This window comes from Protopterus annectens, chromosome 1.part2 (genome assembly GCF_019279795.1).
Source record: "Protopterus annectens isolate FY-2018-M chromosome 1.part2, PAN1.0, whole genome shotgun sequence".
Lineage (NCBI taxonomy): Eukaryota > Metazoa > Chordata > Ceratodontiformes > Protopteridae > Protopterus > Protopterus annectens.
In genome coordinates, this window is record NC_056727.1 from 829,462,295 (window position 1) to 829,480,916 (window position 18,622).

General features: G+C 38.3%; 1 protein-coding gene across 2 annotated transcripts in view; it reads left to right on the forward strand.

Moving 5' to 3' along the window:
- Window positions 1-18,622, forward strand: part of ACTN2 (actinin alpha 2) — a 575,275-nt gene that overhangs the window by 223,081 nt on the left and 333,572 nt on the right. For both annotated transcript variants that reach the window (XM_044059081.1, XM_044059086.1), the window contains exons 9-11: window positions 6,873-6,965; window positions 12,159-12,389; window positions 17,017-17,164. In XM_044059081.1, coding sequence (XP_043915016.1) covers window positions 6,873-6,965; window positions 12,159-12,389; window positions 17,017-17,164 — 472 coding nt within the window. The remainder of the gene's footprint in view (window positions 1-6,872; window positions 6,966-12,158; window positions 12,390-17,016; window positions 17,165-18,622) is intronic.

The following is an 18,622-nucleotide window of genomic DNA, read 5'->3' on the forward strand; positions in this document are numbered from 1 at the left end:
CCCTAACATTAATATCAACATCAGATATTTTCTAAGAGACATCTGTTTAACCAACTATTCTTTTGTCCAAAGCGATGATATTTTAGTGTTATATGGTGTGACTGCTGGATGCTGTGTGTCTTGTCCCTCTAGGGATATAATACAGTTATCTGTAATTATCCAGTCCTGAATGAAGCTGACAAGTCTTGGTCCACCATTACCTCCTGAGGTCCAGCAATTCAGAAACTACCTCTCAGTCATTCTGCTTGCTTAGAAAAGTTTTCACAGTGCAAGTTTTTTTTTTTATTTTACTTTCTTGCCACAAGTGTGCTTCTAAGGCATTATCTCTTTTTTCAGGCCTGTCTACATCACACTTCTTTTGTTCACTTTTCATGCTTGAAAACTGTCATTTCCTGTCAAATAGTTCTTACATCCATTGTGATAGGAGGCAGCCTCAGAAGAATCCAGTCCAATTTATCTTCCACCATGGTGGAAACAACTATTTTTATCAAACATGACAAACTCTGGTATCAAACTATTCAACATATTTTTGTCCTATAAACTCTCATTCTACCATGCTAGACAAATAAAAATACTTTATGCTTAAGACTGAGCAGCAGGTGTTAGCTGACACTGCTGTTCAGGTTCCACAACAACCCCATCCACTTTTTACAGTTTCTTAAGTGTGTCAGGCAGTTCCTAACTGTCATTTTTTTATCATTGTTTTTATGGGAAGTGGGTTATTTCATTTGGAGCAAGTTCATCAAATAGGACAATATATCAACATCATTCCCTTTCTCAAATGTGTTGTGATTCTTCAGTTGATTATCTTAAGGAATTAAGAAAGGTGGACAAATTTTATATCCTCCCTCAAAAAAACTTAGGTTGTACCATTTTGAAGGAAAAAATGATGAGTTGTTCCTATTTGATGAAAGTCCTCTCATTCTAATGGACCTAAGTCTCACTCTGATTACTAATTAAAAAGACTTCTACAAGAGTTGTTAGGGGCAGTAATATATATTCCATGTGAGTCTATTAACAAATGTGCTTCTGGCAGCAAATTGCCATGAGACTATAATGTTAGTGCTTATTCTGTCTTGGAACAGATTATGATTGTAATAAGTCTGAATGCAAGAAATTCAATAAAGTTACAACATTTTGAAGTTAAATGCTTTGCAATCCTTTTTAATTGAGAGAAAATTACAGAAGTTTGAGAAACTTTGAAAAACACATAAAAATAGAAATAATTACACAAAAATTACATAGACATGCTTAACTTTCTGGTTCATCAGGTATGAAAAAAAAGAAAATTCATAATAGGAAAGAGGAATTTGTAAAAAAATAATAATAATAATATTAAAGCTCTCATCTATTTCTTCAAGCGAAATTCCATTGATGGCACTAACTACATGGTTTCATGGCTATATTGGTGCCCAAAAATAGGTTTGCTATATTGACTCAATGTGTCTGAATGCACAGTTGCAAATGATAATTCTTCAAGCATGATAAGGAAGACTTAAAATGCTAGAACTCCAAGGTGAAACTTTCACAGGGCCTGATGTCAGCTTCTCCTGTGTAGGTACCACTAGAAAGACCCTCCTCTTTGCAGATGCAGGCCTTTGCCTAGAGAATGTTCACTAGGGAGAACTTTAGTATCGTCCAACAGCCTGAAAAAGTACAGACTATAACTCTAAAGGTTACAGAGACATGTATGTAAGTCATACATGTGTACCAATCGAGCAAATGCTAGTCACACCTTTGTCTGTTTGCTTTTCTACAAGAAGAAAAAAGGGAAAAAGAAGCAAATTACCATATTCAATCTACTCAGTGGAAGACAAGAAATTTGGCATGATCTGTTATCTCCTATGAGTCAATATTCAGCCCATCATGACACCTGATCATTGTCTACTGGTTGTCCTCTAGAAAATATCAGTGTTGAAGTAGCTTTCAATGGAACCTTCATTTTCCAAAAAGTGTTAATGGCAAATTATGAGGTAGAAGGAAGCAATAAAGTCTATTCTTCATCTCAGAGACACCTTCAGACCCTTAGCAACTGAAAATTCACAGCAATGGAATTCTTAACCTCCTGCTTCTAGGAGAACAGACAGATAGCATAAGACACTGATGTCAATGGGACACAGCAATTATGTGCTCTGCTTAATTTGATAGGACTTCACATAGTTTCTGTAAAGTTCTTATGAATGTATTGTCTTGTGGGTGGTTTCTACTTTAGATCTGAATTAATTTCTAAAGCATTTTAAGGTGTCAGGGAAGTGATTTGTATTATTTCAGCACTAGTCCATGTTAGGGGGTCTTGTTTTCATAGTTTAGTTATGTTGGAGCTGCCAGGTAAGAGGAAAAGAGGAAGGCCTAAGATAAGGTTTATGGATGTGGTGAGAGAGGACATGCAGGCGGTTGGTGTGAAAGAGCATGATGCAGAGGACAGGAAGAAATGGAAACTGATGATCTGCTGTGGCGACCCCTAATGGGAACAGCCGAAAGAAGATGATGATGAGATGATGAGTTATGTTTTTAGGTAGTTTAGTCTTATTTATTTTAATTATATAGGATGAGGTCCATTTTAAAGATGCCATTTTCCAAATGGCTCATTTCAGTTTCATTTTTATTTATTATTCCACATCTTTATATTTTCTTAAATTGGTCTTTTGGGGAGTTGATTTTTGTGGGGGTAATTTTTCTGTGGGGTTTACAGTTAGTTTTTAATGTGGGCAGGCTCATTTTTCTTTAGCTTAACTGTGGCTCTGAAAGAGGTGTAAAGTAAAAGTTTTGATTGGTTGGGGGTTATTACTGTGCATAATTTGCAAATAAATGTTTCTGATAATGCAAATAAAAGGAAATTATATACTGTGACAAATGCATGCATTTACGCAATGCTTTAATTGGAATTTCATTAAGATAAATAAATTCCTTGTTGTTTGAATGATCCCATATTTAAAGTGCTCGATTGTTATGGAAAATTAAATGTATTTACAATGACAATTCAAAAGTTTTCACCATCTTTTCTATCAGACTGAGCCTAAGCCCAGTCACAGCCACAATTACTGCTGTTTATAACTTGTGGAGGACAGATAGTACCAAGCTTTGAGTGAAATGATCTGAAATTAGCACTGTGAAGCTAGGTGAAGGCTGCCAGCCTAGCCAGTTAGAATTTTGTAGATAATTCTGTCATTTGTAAATATTAATATAAGCCACAGGCTTGTTCTCTTAAATGGAAGAAAATGCTGTTAGATGTGGAACTGCAAAAATGTAACAACATTGCACTCTCGCCATACCCAATAGAACCAAGACACTATCCTCCAAAAAACGGAAGCCAATCTGGTGGTCCCCTTCCATAAATAAACTCTACAACAGAAGTACCATATGTTAATGCAGTTACATGCAGTCAGGCTTTCGAGACAAGCATGTTGGTCTGGTAGCCTGGGGGAGACCCAGAGAGACCACATACTTGCAGCCAGAACTGGTGAGGTGGTTACTTCAGGAAGGGAGGTACTCTGTAGCAGTGAGACTGAAGGTGAGCCACAACTGCTTGTGGGTACTGATGTTCCCTTGGACAGAGTGACTTCAAAGGTAGAGGTGAGTAGTAGTACCCAGGCTGATAGTGAGGCATGACTGTCAGAAGATGCCAGACGTATTGTGGAAGGGGAGCTGGGAAGGGTTACAAAGAGATAGTTGAGACAGGCTCAGCTCTTAGACCCTACATTGCAAGGCCTGAGGCAGGTAGCTAGTGAGGCACCTGATTATCAAGGGAAGGGGGAATCTGTATACTGGGACAAAGGGTTACTGTATAGAGAGTGGACCCCTGAGGAAGGGCTAGAAAGTGAGAGGGTACAGCAGTTGGTAGTGCCTAGTGCCTACCATCTGGCACTTCAGCCATAGCCCATGATATTCTCTTTGCAGGTGATATGGGCATAAAACATACAAAGAGATGTATTATGAAGAACTTCTATTGGCCTGGAATTTCCAGAGATGTAACTGGGTACTGCAGGACCTGTGAGCAATGCCAAAAGGTAGGCAAGGCAGGAGACAAGGTGAGAGCTCCTTTGATGCCTTTGCCTGTGACTGAGGAGCCATTTCAGAGGTAGCTATGGATATTGTGGGACCTCTGAGTACCCCAAGTTTCACAGAGAAAAAATATATCCTAGTGGTAGTGGATTATGCTACACAATACCGCGAGGCAGTGCATCTGTCTTCCATTGAGGCAGAAAAGGTGGCAAATGCTTTGTTAGAGATTTTCAGCAGGGTAGGTTTGCCAAAAGAAATACTGAATGACAGAGGTGCCAATTTCATGTCAGACCTGCTGGCTTGTCTGTGGAAGTACTGTGGGGTGAAGCACCTGAAGACCACGTCCTACCACCCCCAAACTAATGGTCTTGTTGAGAGGTTAAACTCTACAATCAAGTTTATGCTACGGGCATTTGCAGACCAGTTTAAGAGGAAGTGGGACAAATATTTGCCCCATCTGTTGTTTGCTTACAGAGAGGTTCCCCAGGACATGGTTAAACAGAGCCAGCCAGCAAAATGCCAAGTTGCTAAGATGGAGCCCAGGGTTGCAAGCATATGATATGTCAGTGCAGCACTGCAGTGGGATTAGCAATGCCAATGCACATGGGCTCTCAAGACAGAGAATGGGGTAAGGTATACTCAGATAGACTTAACCCTCTCAAGCAACGTTTCTCAAGGGTCACTTGAAATACTAGCTTGAGTTGTCCAGGGGATGAAGATAGGTGAAGGCCACCAGCCTAGCCAGATAAAATTTTGTAGATAATTCTGTCATTTGTAAATATTAATATAAGCCACAGGCTTGTTCTCTTAAATGGAAGAAAATGCTGTTAGATGTGGAACTGCAAAAGTGTAACAACAGTGCACTCTGCTGCAACAAAGCTGATAAGTCAAGCACTGTAAATTTTTTCGATCTATAACTCGGAGCCGAGATGTCTAGAGAGAGGCATTCTGCCTATTGTTTTGAGGCCAGAGTTAATAGCTAGAATTTACATGTATAATTTATTTTATTGCTTTGGCTTCCTGACCAGCTGCAAGATCAAAAGGGCTATTAACCTCTGAGTTTCTGTTAGCCTGGGAACCAGAAAGAAATTATGTCATCTGAAAGGAATCAGTGGTACTGTGTTATCAGCTTAAGGACAGAAAGAATGAGGGCATTGAGCATTTGTCTTGAAAACATCCAACATCACCAGCACTGTCTTGCTCTATATGTAAGTTTATTTTAGAACTGTGTTTTCTCTTAGATATAGCTAGGAAATAAAAATATTAGATTAGTTTTTGTTTTCTGTATTGATGTCAGAACTATTCTACTGCATTATTTTATGCATTTTCCTGTGTCTGAACTCATGACTATTACCGTGTAGTAAGAAGCATTGCCTTGTGTTTTTATTATTTATTATTAAATAGGTTTAAACCTTTCAACTGTGGCTATTTTGTGTAGAGATAATTTAAGCTCTAGAGTACATTGCATGTATATAGTGATACTGTCGAAATCACTCCAAATAAGCCTTGACTATTCAGTTACACTTACCATTTGGATAATAATATTGCACAGTATAATTGGACATCCTTTCTTAAGGGCCTTTTGGTAGCTGATAAATATTAGTGGGTGGTGGCAGTGATTTCTACCATATTGTGTGGGTAAAAGGGGCACAGCTGGAGAACCTGTGCCAGCCTTCCCCAGGAGTGTCTGTGTGGTTGTATATAACTCTTATCTCAAAGTGTGTGTGTGTGTCAGCTACTTAGGCAGGGGCACAAAGCACTGGTTGGACAGAGAGGGTGTGGAGGTTTTAGCTTGCCCACTAGGCTGAGATCTGGACTGTATAGCTGTGCCAGTGGGGAGTCTTATTGGGGATCTGGAGAGAAAGGGAGAAACCAGCCCCAGACTGACTGTGATCTCTGTGCGCTCTTAAGGGAAATTTACTTTACTGTGTGTGTATTTATTATCCTTTCCCTATATGGGTGCCCCCTCACTGGTGTTAGTGGTGAGGACTGAAGCTCCTTGATTGCTGGGCCTGTGCACGGGCATCACAAGCACATTAATCAGACTTTAGTTAAACGAAAATTTCAGCAAATTTACCATAGCATGATTCCAGACAACAATGAGAAATCCACTTATTGGAAGTTTTAATCCAATTTTAGTTACACTAAAGAATTTCAGGCTGGAACTTGAAAGAGAAACAGAAGTCTGCATGCTTCCCATATTCAGATGATATGACTTTCTTGTATACATGAGTTTGACAATAGCATTAGAAAAGTATATTCTCTGGAAGTTCATTTTATCATGAACTGTTTAACACAGCTGAAGAAGTTAGGTAGACTGCATTGCAGAAATCTTAACTTATTACATTTATTCAGATTTCATCAAATTCAAATGTGTATGGTATATAGAAAGTAAAAAATGAGGCAAAAATAAATAGCAAAAAAAAATGAATTCATACGATGGATAAATTATTAACAGTGTCTTCCAACAGTTCCCAGGTACTGTAAATTCTATCCACAAAACTGAGTCAAATAGAAGTGTAATTTTAAGTATCTTCTAGAATGAGTGACATAAATTGGTATTAAACATAATGAATTTATTTGTTGACAAATTTTATTTTTTAATGTGTTTTGAATCTGAATGACATGTCTGTTGTAAAATATATTAATATAAATAAATAAATTTCTCCTTCAATGATTAATTAAATGGATCACAAAGAAATCTTCTTGTCTGAAGCAAATGCTGAGTTGGTAAAAAGTAAAAAAACATAGCTGAAGACATAAAGCTAGTATAATGGGAACAGAAATTCATCTTTCTTAAAATCTAGCTTTGTAGACTAGAGTACAGGGCAGAGCTTTCATATCTCATTTCCTTAATTCATTTTTAACAGGCAGAGACAGCATCTAATAGGATTTGCAAAGTCCTTGCAGTAAATCAAGAAAATGAAAAGCTAATGGAAGAATATGAAAGGCTGGCCAGTGAGGTAAGTTGATTATGACAGACACAACACTAAGCTTTTATTTTTTTGTGGAAAACCACAGGTACGTTATTTACATAAGGTGTCACACACCATTTCCTGAGCACCTACATACACACACACACACACACACACACACACACACACACACACACACACACACACACACACACACACACACACACACACATATATATCTATGTTGAGATCCTGACTGACAATATAGTAAAGTAAAACATCCACAGCGATGCTTCTATGACTATATATCACTATATATTCAAGTGTATTTTGTTGTCAAACATTTGGTTTGTATAAGAAGGATATTAACTATAACATTTGTTATGACCTGAATAGCAGCGATTCTGTTGTGTCTCTGTCAGATGTCCTTTATATTATTTGCTGTTATTGTCTTTGAGCCTGGATCATGGCTAAAAACTCTCCTCAAAACCGAGGTGGAATCCTTCAAAGCCCCCGGGCCTGTGGAAAATACGGCCCAGACTGCAGAATCCTTTATAAACGCATTCTATGAACACCTTCAGGAATGCATGGATCATGCAACCCCAAATAAAACCAAGACCCAATCCTCCAAAGGCAGACGTCCTGTCTGGTGGACCCCAGCCATAAACAAACTATGCAATAGAAGGAGGAAGCTACTAAATGATAGAGCAAAATCCCAAAAAGGGAAGGCATCTCTGATCAGTATTAGCAAAAAACTACGGGCACTCATAAAATCGTCTAAGGCCAGCTTCGACAGAAAAATTGCACAGGACACTAAGGATAATCACAAGGCTTTCTTTAGTTATGTTAGGAACCTGGGTGGGAATTCCCAGATATGCTCAGAATTAGTCCAAAATGACAAAAAATACACCAAACACACAGACATTGCCAACATCCTAGCTGACAGGTTCAGTGCAACCCCCCCCCCCCAAAAGGGCAAATATCTATCCCAGCAGAGTGCTGCCCCCCTGACATCTCAGATGCTCAGGTAAGAGCCACCCTCTCCAAAGCAAAAAACACAGCATCAATGGGACCAGATGGTGTCCCGGGCTGCGTCCTACATGAACTCCAAGAAGAGCTAAACCCAAACATAAAACTACTGTTCAATCTCAGCCTTACTACAGGATATGTACCTAAAGAGTGGCATACAGCAACAGTGGTCCCTCTCCACAAAGGTGGTGCCTCAATGGATCCTGGAAACTATCGCCCCATAAGCCTGACTAGCTTGGTCTGCAAAGCTATGGAAAGGATCATCATGGACCTCATAAATAAAGATATTGGGGACCTACAGACACTGGATCCTACCCAGTTCGGCTTTGTTAAGGGCAGATCCTGCCTCTTAAATCTGGTTGACTTCTTTGAAACAGTCACCAAGGCCATTGACGAGGGGAAGGTGGTCCCGCACAGCCTACCTGGACCTCGCAAAAGCCTTCGATAGAATACCCCACTCGGGCATTATAGATAAGCTCACCAGCTTAAATATAAACCCCTATGTCACTAGATGGATTGCAAACTGGCTCAAGGACAGAACCCGCATGGTTAGAATTGCTGGAGCCATGTCAGACTCCAAACCAGTTACAAGTGGCATCCCACAAGGCTCAGTCCTGGGACCTCTCTTGTTCGGTATATATTTCTCGGAGGTACAGGCCAACACAGAAGGACTGTGGCTGACCAAGTTCGCAGATGACTGCAAACTGGGCGCCATAATCGACTCTCCAGCCGACACAAGCATCCTCCAAAAGGGCCTCATAGAAACAGACAACTGGTGCCAGAGCCATGGCCTCAAGCTAAACGCCAAAAAGTGTATAGTCATCCCCTTTGGCAAAAACAAAGTGCCCACAAATTACCACATAGGTGGTAATCCATTAAGTACAGAAGAAGTAATTAGGGACCTGGGGACCCAAGTTGATAGCAGTCTCTCATTTGACAACCACCTGGCCAAAGTGGTTAGAAAAACATTTTATATAGCCCACCTAATCATGAAGGGATTCACATCTAGATCAGGGGAGGTCATCGTGCCTCTTTACTCATCCCTCATCAGGCCCATAATTGAGTACAATGCCCCATTTGGGATGTACCTTACCAGACACCTGCAGCAACTGGAAAGACCCCAAAAGTACCTCACCAAGAGGATCAAAGGGCTCAAACAGATGCCATATGCTGCCCGGTTAAAGAAATTCCAGCTCTACTCAGTGGTATACCGCCTGTTCAGAGGCGATCTGTGCCTGACGTATAAAGCCATGTCCAACCCGGAATTAATGGACATGCTGCACCTCAGAAAATCCAAATCCCATCTAGCTACCCACTCGAGAGACTTGAACCTTAGCACTGAAATACATAGGACATGCTGGAGGGACAGATTCATAACCCAGAGGCTCCCTTCACTCTGGAATAAAATCCCAGTCCAGGTTAGGCAGAGTCCCTCATTGACTGTCTTCAAGAGGAATCTTGATGAGTGGATGGGAGATCATAGGTTTACCCCGGGTATCACTTCTGTGTCACTGTTAGACAGAGGCACAGTATACTAACCTCGAAAAAGGACATAGCAAAATTAATTTAAAATGGGTGGCGAAAGCCAAACACATTCTGGCTAGGCTTATAAATGCCCTAGGGCAGATAGCCTAGTATGAACCTATAAAAAGGGCTTTTAAGGCCAGCCCATATACCCAATAAGCAAATAAATATGATATCCCAAGTACATACACACACACACACACACACACACACACACACACACACACACACACACACACACACACACACACACACACACACAGCAGATATGCACAATCATATATATATATATATATATATATATATATATATATATATATATATATATATGACTGCTCAAGAAATCTGCCATTAATTATGTGAACAGAGTGTTTATCATTAACTCTTCTTCTGCATTTAGTTTATCTGTGCTACAAAATGTAGTAAATAATTTCATTTGGCAGTAGAGATTTTTGCTTGTATTTAATGTAGCAGAACAATGACTGCTTAAATATTGTAATGTTCATGTAGCTCATATCTCAACTCCCAAACTGTACTGCATGAAATCTGCTCTTAAACCAGTCCCAAACTGTTTATTATCTCAAAGCAACAAAACAGTGGGGGTGCCAAACAAGTTTTATTTTGCATATCACGTTTGCAAGGGTGTATATTATAATATCAAATGGAACAAATGTAGAACGGCTGAAATATCGAAATTCATCGAGTTCTGGTTTGTGGGATTGGGGTGCAGTGAAGATCAGAAATTTTGCCCTTTCCTCACTGTAGTGTGGTCTCGGAGTTGGTATATATAATTAGCGGGGGGTGTGGGGGGCACAGCCCCCCCACAAAACCAAGTTATTTGAACGCCACTTTCGATATTTCGGTCGTTCGACATTCGAACAGTATATTTTGAAAGTATTGTCATCCAGAAACTATTGAAAGCAGGGATTAAGACTGAAAGGATATTTTTAATGATCATATTCTAAAAAACAGATGATGCAGGGTTTTCACAAACATGTATGCCTGATCCTTAGTCATACCTAATGCATGTATTCCTGTATTTACAAAGCAGTTTTTATATTAATTTGGAATTAGTGAGTAAGTTATTGAAGAGAGGTTTTGGATCCATTTATGCTTTTCATATGCAGATATCCTCCACAAACATATGAAACAACAAACTTGAAACAATACTGTTCTGACACAAAATGTCACTAAACAGTACTAGATAAGTAGATAGTGTTGCTTTAACTCAGACTGATGGCTAGAGTAATCCTGGAAATACAGAACGTGTGTTTCCTTCTCTTTTCTTTGTCCATTATAGAAAACTACTGAAAAGAATGAGCCTAAAACCTGCCCCAGCATTTTTTTTTCATGCTTTTTGCTACTTACTTAAATGAATGGCACTAGGCATTTCAGACTGGAAACCTTTAGAAATATAGACAGATGTTATTTAGCTTGTTACTATTTTGGTAATGAGCTATTAGTAAGTTCTTTGCTGAAGCCCTAGGATTCATTTCCATGACATTCACCTGCATACTGAGAGAGTGTACAGTTCATAAACTAGAACAAAGCTGACAGTTACCACTAAAAGCACATGTTCAGTCGCCTTATCAGGTTAACTATATTGGAAATTTGTATTTTTAATATCAGATCAAAAAAGCAAAATAATGGTGCAATTTTGGACTTAAAACATGGGGTTATTGCTATGAGAATGTCTAATATGACTTTATGAATTACATGTAACCTGTAAAGAACATGCACCACTGACTTGCGTGCCAGAGAGAAATCTACGTTATTTTTCTTAAAAAGAATCAAAATAATTTCACCGCCTGTCCTTCATTTCCAAAGACGTGTATTCTGCAGATACAGCAGTGCGGTACTCACAGAATAAGAATATTACAGAGTTGGGGGTTGGCATAACAATTAAGGTGTTTACCTCACAGATAAAAGATACATGGTTTGATTCTCACCTTCAGGGGAAATTGGCTAGACTGAAAATATCCCACAAAGGCAGCTAGCCTACTTCTTACCTACAAAAGTATATATCTAATTACTAAGTAACTCATGCCGCATCATTTTTATGTCACTAGGTATTGGTTGCTGTGTGTTTCCATATAATATTTAACATAATTTTAATGACATTAACAAGTTTGCCAAATTCTAGTACCACTCTTGTTGGCTGCCCATATGAGCTGTCATTGAGTGCATTTGGGATTGATGGAACATATTTTTCTATTTATGTTACCCACTGCACTTCCAGTTACATGATGGTAGCTCAGGGAGATGTAAATGATCCCACAGCATTTATCAAAAAGAGAGGGGGAATTTCCCAGTGTCCTATCTAAATACCTCCTAGTCAGAATAAATACCACCTTAGATCTTCCCTGAAAACAGCCACTGACCTAAACAAACTAACCCAGTCAACAAAGCATAAATAAGTATGTAGATAAATCATCTGCAGGCTACTGCCTGTGGTATGTTATCTGCTGTCAGCATATCTCTTTCTCTCTCTCTCTTTTCCTGTGCTTATTTTAGGTAAAGATGTATTTGGTTAGATGAGGATAAGGAACCATTGATGAAATTGACTGTCCTGTGCATCCTTTCTCTACTGACAAACCCATGGTCAAATGGCATAAATGTTTTTTTTAAACTTCCCTAGAATAATGAATAATTCAAAATAACTCTAAATTACATTTTTCTTTTAATTAGCTTCTGGAATGGATTCGTCGTACCATCCCTTGGCTGGAGAACAGGACCCCAGAAAAGACCATGAAATCCATGCAGCAAAAACTTGAAGACTTCAGAGACTACAGGCGCAAGCACAAACCTCCCAGGGTACAAGAAAAATGCCAGCTGGAGATTAATTTCAACACCCTACAGACAAAGCTGAGGATCAGTAACAGGCCGGCCTTCATGCCATCAGAAGGAAAGATGGTTTCTGTAAGTAGTTCCCTCTGTTAAACAGATTTGAAATGTTTGTTTGTTTGTTTGTCTGTTTGTTTGTTTGTTTGTAATGTTTTGTTAAGAAATGCACAAAGCACTTCTTCATAAAGCAAAAACCATACCACTTTTAGATCTTAAGGGATGATTTGGGATAATATGAATACAGTCTTCTTTTAATCTGTGAATAAAAACACAGTAAACACAAATGTATAGAAAGATAAAAAGATTTAATTTTAATAGTCTCACCTGCTTTAATTTGTAGATAATTAAGTGAACCTAAACTGGGATGTCACAACTTAAAACAGACACACTTTCAATATCATTAAACATTTTTTTTTGCAGTGAACAATCACCCCTGAGCAAGCCTATACCCACAAACTATATATATATATATATATATATATATATATATATATATATATATATATATATATATAAATACAGTTATATACTTATATCTGTCTATATACCTATATCTATCTATATTTTTATAAATACTTCAAGGTGGTCAGTGTGCAATCAAGTCAGCACTGACATTTAATTGACATTTAATATGCTAATTAAAGCAATCCACTGACCTTCCATCTATGACTGTCTGCTTTTTGATTAACAAGAAGATAACAAACAGTAGGCTTCCCAAGATAAAGCTATGTTAATTATCAGTTTGGAGTTACTCTGTAGTCTGTTTCATTAAATCCCAGATCAACAAGAATGCAACTCCCTTATTTCATATTGCTGGGAACTAAACTTGCAGAATAAACAAATACATAAATAAAAAATAAGTGTTTTTTTTTCCACATGTAAGCTCCCTGCAGTCCCATGAGGGTCTCCACGGTCACATAGCCACACAGAAAAGAGAAAAAAAAACTACAACAATGAATCACTGTCACAGTAGACACTGACAGCACACCAGCAATAATTTTCTATGGGAAAGTCTTCTCACCTCATTTCAGATCAGCAATGTACAATTGAGAGGTAGAAATCACATCCAGTGAGTACTCAACTAGTAGGTTAGCCTATGTATTAGCCTGTGTAATAACCAGAGGTATTTAAGGAGCTATTAGTAGGTTAGCCTATGTAATAGCCTATGTAATGACCAGTAGTATTTAAGGAGCTATTAGTAGGTTAGCCTATGTAATAGCCGATGTAATGACCAGTGGTATTTAAGGAGCTATTAGTAGGTTAGCCTATGTAATAGCCTATGTAATGACCAGTAGTATTTAAGGAGCTATTAGTAGGTTAGCCTATGTAATAGCCGATGTAATGACCAGTGGTATTTAAGGAGCTATTAGTAGGTTAGCCTATGCAATAGCCTGTGTAATAACCCGTGGTGTTTAAGGAGCTATTAGTAGGTTAGCCTCTGTAATAGCCTATGTAATGACCAGTAGTATTTAAGGAGCTATTAGTAGGTTAGCCTATGTAATAGCCGATGTAGTGACCAGTGGTATTTAAGGAGCTATTAGTAGGTTAGCCTATGTAATAGCCTGTGTAATAACCAGTGGTATTTAAGGAGCTATTAGTAGGTTAGCCTATGTAATAGCCTGTGTAATAACCAGTGGTATTTAAGGAGCTATTAGTGGGTTAGCCTATGTAATAGCCTATGTAATGACCAGTGGTATTTAAGGAGCTGTCATTGATACTTTAACCATTCTCTTTTACCATTACCTTACACTATAAGCCCTGAAGTTTCCATGGTGGTGGTGGGGTCTCAACCTTTGCAGTATCACTCTGTTTTTACCACCCGAATAGTGTTTTGATGACTCATATTTAAAAACTTCTAAATTTTCAGTCAAACATGCTCCCATGTCTACTACAGGAAAGAGAGAAACCTGTTACTTGGACCTAATGCCATGCAGGACAAATAACATATTTTACATATATCATCCATTAACATACATAATAGCATTGTACATATACATAAACTATGTTTACTTTAACAGGTAGTTATATAAGAACTGCATTTCTTCTAGTAAAAACAGCAGTAAAACAGGAGAAGAGCTATGCATAGACCTTTACTTCCTTAAAGGTTTTTGGACACTTGCTAGAAATAAATGAGCACCCTTTATTAGGATTAGTTTAAAACACTAGAATTCTTTCATTAGCAGTCTCTTTTCAGACATAGACTGGCCTAATATGAAAGTGCTTTTGCATACATTGACCCCATAAACTGCTATCATCAAGAATATAAACTTTTGGGGAAAAGTGGGAAAGCAACCAAATATATACTTTTACATTTCAAAAAACATTTTTGATATCAATGCATGAAGAACGTACACAGGCACAGTTTTGTTTTATATGGTACCTTTCAAAATAAGGCACTATAAATTAAAACTATATGGATTTAGTTAATGAATACTGAGTATATCACAGAAGAATACACCTCTTGAGTATAGCAGTACAACATAAAATGACATACCCTTTGATTTGGCATAATAGGGTTAGTTATTAACCTTGATAATTTGCAATAAATGCATTCTTGAATAATTTAGTCTTCTAGTAGTTCAGCTGACTTGTGAATATTTAGCTATTCTGATTACGTTCTAGTGCCTTCTCATTTCTCCCTGCCTAGTCTAAGATGTGGGTACTTGCCCTGAAAGGTATAGAGGCATGCACCCACACTGACAGCGTCAAATGAAAGCCACTGATAACTGAGACATGACGAAACATGTTACATTGATAATGCAGACGTGATGAAACATCTTACAGTAAACTCAGTTAACCAGCACCTGTGGGGATTGGTAGATGCCGGATAACTGTAGTTTCTGGTTGCTTGAGAGTTACTATTAAACATAGGCCTGACTAATACTGTACCCTATACTATTTCTTTGGTTTGTCTTGTTCTCAGGTTGGGGAGAGAGGGAATTTATTCCTGTCTTCCTTTTTAAAACTCTAAAACTCTAAAAACATAAGGTATGTTTCTGTGAAAACAGAAAGTGCAACACCTGAAAATTGTACTGTATATTTGTTGCTGGTTGCATGAGTTTCAGTTAAATGAGAGTTTACTGTACTTGGGTAACTTGGATATGATGAAACATTTACAGTGTAGTGATGTTCATTTACAGTTTACGGTGTTCTCATTTTTCCAATTTCATTGAACCAGCACACTAATGTGCTGAAATATAAGAGCCTTATTAGGGAGCAACTAAGTGGGAGGGTCACAAAGGAGACTTGTATGCAAAAGGGATGTTTTCTGACATGAGAATTAAAGTGTCTGCCTTGCTGATTGCATGGCAACTATGAGTCAATGTTAAATCCTGACAAAGCAGGGGGAGAACAAGTGAGAAACAGATGACTGCAGGAACAAGGATTCTACTACACATCCAGCCTCAGACTGAGGTTCTTACTAGATCTCACACATCACATGAAACACAGGGATCACCTTCAGTCATATATATATATATATATATATATATATATATATATATATATATATATATATATATATATATATATTTATTTTTTTGTCAGCACCACCACTGACTTGAAAATCCCTATGCATGATCTCCTTGTTGCTTTTGTCCTCACTAGTCCCCATACATGTGGTGGCCTCTGCTGTGACCTGCAATGGGAGAGTGTACTTTTCATGAGAGACCTCATTACTATTTAATGTCACCATACTGTGTTTTGGAGTGGGTCTTGCTTTATGCTACACCTTTTTACCGTTGTCCAGGATTACATCCCAAAGTGGGCATGCAATGGACAGTGCAAGGGAACTGCCCTACCATCACCTTCATGGTGATGCATCTCTCTTAGCCTTGCCCAGCTTACACACCAGCTACCACTCCTCATCATGGCCCTGGCATTATCAGCTGCCCCCATTACTAAGTAGTGTCCCCCAAATATGTCTCCTCTCCCCAAGGTATGTGAGTAGGCCCCATGTCATCATTCCTCTTTCTCCTGGCAGCTCTAACAGAACCTAATCCACTAATTGAACTGGGGGTTGTCTAGGTCATACTCACATGCCAATGGAACTGACTGGTCACCTAGGATGTTATAAATTCCTAGATATGGCTATGATTCAGTAATTTTATTTATGACTGCAGTTTTTAGATAATCACTACCAGTGTGCAAGACACATGTACTATAAGGTGCTGACTTTAAATAATTATGTGCAGGACACAGGCAGTGTAAAGTATTGACTTTAAGTAATTATGTGTAGGAAACACATACTGCAAGTGCCAAATTTAAGTAATTACGTGCAGGACACAGGTAGCGTAAGGTGTTAAATTTAAGTAACTGTGCACTGGACACAGGTATTGTAAAATGCTAAATTTAAGTAACTGTGTGCTGGACACAGGTAGTTTAAGGTGCCAAAATTACGCTTTCATTTTTAAAGGAAATAATATAGTTGAATTAAGATTATACACAGCAGTAAAAGCAAAAAGATTAATGGAATCTGCCTTCTATTTTTCATATAGAAATTCTTGTTTATTATATCTGACTTACAAGCAATACATTTTTATAGCACACATTTATGTATGTTCAAAATGCTTAGAATCTTGATAAAATCTGCATAATTTCATTATTAAATGTGCATAGCAGCAGCTGTGGATGCATGGCTACCTATGGCTACCTCGTGAGTTTGGACAATGTAAATCTAATTGTGTTTTATGGTACTGTTTAGGATATTGCTAGTGCATGGCAGAGGCTTGAACAAGTGGAAAAAGGCTATGAGGAGTGGCTGCTGAATGAGATACGAAGACTAGAACGTTTGGACCACCTGGCAGAGAAATTCCGACAAAAGGCAACTAGTCACGAAGCATGGGCTTTTGGTAAGGGTGTATACAATTAACACTCTAACTGTTGGTATTGCACAGATAGTCTTAAACACTGAAAAAAAAGTGCCTTTTAAAAACAGAACATGTATTAACAGTCTGTGGATAGCCATATGTCACAAGACTGAAATGGGAAGTGAAAACAGAGAGGTAAGGGAATGGAGGGGAAACAAAGAAACAGACAGGCACTCATATGCAACAGAATGGAAAGATGGATATTAACAGACAGAGAGAAAGAGAGTTTAATGACTTGTCCATGGTCACACAGTGAGAAAATGGCAGTAGAGGAAGTTCATTTTCCACTTTTGTTTTTTTGTGTGCATGACTTCTGACATCCTTTGAATATGCTGCTTTTTTTTTAATTCACTAAGGATGCATTCCAACATAGAACATTAAGCCCCAACAATCATCATACAGTTTAGTTAGTAATAACATACATAAAATGTGCCCTTATTTGTTTTTAACTATTCATTCCAGACACCAAGATACTTGTTTCAGAGTTTTACGCTCCTGTCTTGTCTATATTGATAAAATGAAAAGTATGAGTATTGTAATGTGCTCATTACTATCAAAATGCCCAAGCACGTTCTTAATAAATTATCTGTATGAATCTTGTTTAGAAATTGCCTTTTCAGAGAAAGGCATTCTTAACACTACTAATTAGGTGGTGGTATAACGGTTAAGGTGTTTAACTCATAGACACAAGGGAGAGTGTTTGATTCTCACCTTTGGGAGGGAAACTGGCTATGCTTAGAATAATGTTAAGAAAGCTAGCCTAGTAATTAGCTCTGAACTTAGAAAACCATGAATCTAAGGAAAATTGAGAATGAAAATGTTCAAAGTGATAAACCTACCAACTTAACTGAACCTATGAAGGAATATCTGAAGGTGGTACTGCTCTAAGCTAGACGTCTTAACAAGAAACTCCACTCCCTGCAAGCCTTCCTCTCTATGGAGAGTGTAGACATCTGTGTAGTAACAGAGACATGGTTTAAAGTCACTGAGAATACCCAAGCAGTGCAAGGTTATAATCCCTTTCACACCTTTAGACCAGCTACTGCACAAGAGGGAACTAAAGGTGGAGGAGTCTTAATCTATATTAAAAACTATTTCACATCTAGACTAAAGTATATGACACACTGGACCTCTTACATGTGTAACTCACCATACATAGGGTGTCATACCATATCCTTGCAACCTATAGGTCCCCCTCCATGTCCCATGAAAACCGTACTACCTATCTCAATTTACTAGATTTCCTCATTGTTCAACCCAATATGATATTCAGGGGGGATCTCAACTACCCTTCTACAGATTGAGAATCCTACACCACTTCAAATGCACAAGCCCAATGATTCCTAAACTTTGTTAATACCAACATCCTGGAACACTTGGAACACACTACCAGGGGTACAAACATCCTTGACCTTGTACTCTTGAACATGGGGGGGGGGG